The following is a 1,988-nucleotide window of genomic DNA, read 5'->3' as shown; positions in this document are numbered from 1 at the left end:
TTTTTCTCTGATATCACTCGTAAGTGAATATAGTCGCTCTCGGGAGGATTGAAATTCTCATCATTGAGATTTGGTTAAACGGAACTTCTTCAAGAAATGTTCGTACCGTATTGCAGACGCAATTCGTCGGAAAATGTCGGTGGATTCGCGCATGCTTCTATGGCGGGCTCGCTTGTCACCAATGATTATCATCTATGATACATATCAGCTACACGATAGCTTGTGGTATCCTCCGCAATCTTTTTGTACCATTGTTCTTTATTGTGTTGTTCTTTCATGGTCACTCGACTCGTATGTTCAGGCGCGTACCTCCGGAGCTGATGGACCATGTTGAGGACTTCGTTTGTCGTGAGTGTGTCCGCGCCGCTTTCCCTGATCTCGACAACCCCCAAAGGGACCCAGACATTGATGACCCGAACATGGAAGAATCACTGAGGAACTCCGAGGTAGACCAAAAGATGCGCGAAGTGGTTTTGATTGGATCTGTTTCACAGGCGCCTCCCCCGCTGAGTCTTGAGGAGATGCAACGCAGAGAACGTCTTTCAGCGATGAGGCGTGCTCAATCTCAGACCTTTAAGATAAAAAGGTAGTTGCTCGTTGGTAATACAAGGACACTATCGTTTCCGCGCTTCAGGATGACCTCTACTTTCTTCCGTGTGCGCAGTGCGAAGGATGCGATACCAGTAAGACCTCCATTCGGGTTTAGGTTGCCCTTCATTTTCAAAGTCACTAGTCGTGTTAGATGAATTGAACGTGAATATATCAGCAGATGTATAGGTCTCCGATCGAGCTGTGTATTGTGAAAGTTCTCAGGTGGGCGCAAGCAAGTCTTCGCTTGATCTCGACGATCTGGCCAACGATGAGGACGACGGAACTTGCAAGGTTTGTTTCGATGATCCTGCTACAATAGTAATACTGGGTAACCCATGTTGTGCAGTTGGCTGGGCACACAATACAAAGGTTTCATTATACCTTATTTAATAATCAAGTATTATATGTACATAGAGTGATAGATATGAATACGTATAATTGTAGGTTTTAGCCCCATAATAATATTACACACATTGTTAATGATACCTTGAATCGTGCGAAGCTTGGTATGTGATCAGGTGCTTCTGCCCTGTGGCCATGGGGGTCTCTGCCAAGGATGTGCCAAAGATCTTGTGTTGTCCGGGAAGCCGTGCTATATTTGCGGAGAGGAATACCATATGTTGTAGTAAAGGGTCTCTGAGACTAGTTAGCTTATTGAATAGTAGCCGGCTTAGGAACTTCTGATTAGTAAATTCTCTAGTTCTGGTTGCTGTCAGGGCTGAGCTGAAGTTGAAGTCTAGTGGGGTAATCGATGACGCCGATGATGCGACGACGGGGAAAGGAAGGTTCATAGGTGCGTATAGACAAAGCATTGATCGCTGAGAGCTCAGTTCATTTGAATTTTACCGATGTGTGTTCAGGTAAACTTATCAGACCCGACTCTCTTCACCATTCTAAGTCTATCTCTGCGAACGAGCCAAGCCCGCCGATTTCGGATTCATCCTCTGGATCGCCCCCAGCGGTCCCAGCATCTCGGATGAGACAAAATACAGCTCCGGTGGGCGCTGGAGGAGTAACGTCACTATAATCACCAGCAGGAGGTTGGGTAATTTTCGAGCTGACTGGCGTAGTCTATCCAGCTCTGTCCCCGGATTTACCTTCATTGTGGTTACCAGAGGCTATCGATTAATTCTTTGTTAGTAGTTATTGACTTCTTTTATCCCAGGTGTAGAGTATATTGTTGGCGACTTTACTTTTGCGACACATTGTTCACAACACTTTCTGTGGCACAAGACTTGAGTAGTCTGGGTGGGAGTGAAATATACTCAGCACGGAGGGAGGGTTCTTGTACCCGATCTATGTCGGGCTTCTCCATATAGTATTACTTTCTAATGACCGTAGCTCCCCGGGATGGGGCTTCAGCGCAACTACGTTCGAGGTAGTAGGTCACATGGTTG

General features: G+C 46.2%; 1 protein-coding gene across 1 annotated transcript; it reads left to right on the top strand.

The window, feature by feature from the left end:
* Positions 1-293: 293 nt before the first annotated feature.
* On the top strand, positions 294-1,787 carry Pmar_PMAR015066 (hypothetical protein; the record flags this gene model as incomplete). Its single annotated transcript, XM_002767852.1, has 7 exons — positions 294-446; positions 495-586; positions 635-683; positions 814-909; positions 1,110-1,213; positions 1,308-1,384; positions 1,452-1,787. 7 exons carry the CDS (start codon positions 294-296, stop codon positions 1,616-1,618), a joined length of 738 nt encoding a protein of 245 aa, XP_002767898.1. The 3' UTR covers positions 1,619-1,787.
* Between the last annotated feature and the right edge of the window lie 201 nt (positions 1,788-1,988).

This window comes from Perkinsus marinus (genome assembly GCF_000006405.1).
Source record: "Perkinsus marinus ATCC 50983 genomic scaffold scf_1104296969766, whole genome shotgun sequence".
In the NCBI taxonomy this organism is placed as follows: domain Eukaryota; phylum Perkinsozoa; order Perkinsida; family Perkinsidae; genus Perkinsus; species Perkinsus marinus.
Note: the sequence above shows the minus strand (reverse complement) of the source record. Positions and strands in the feature narration are given on the sequence as shown.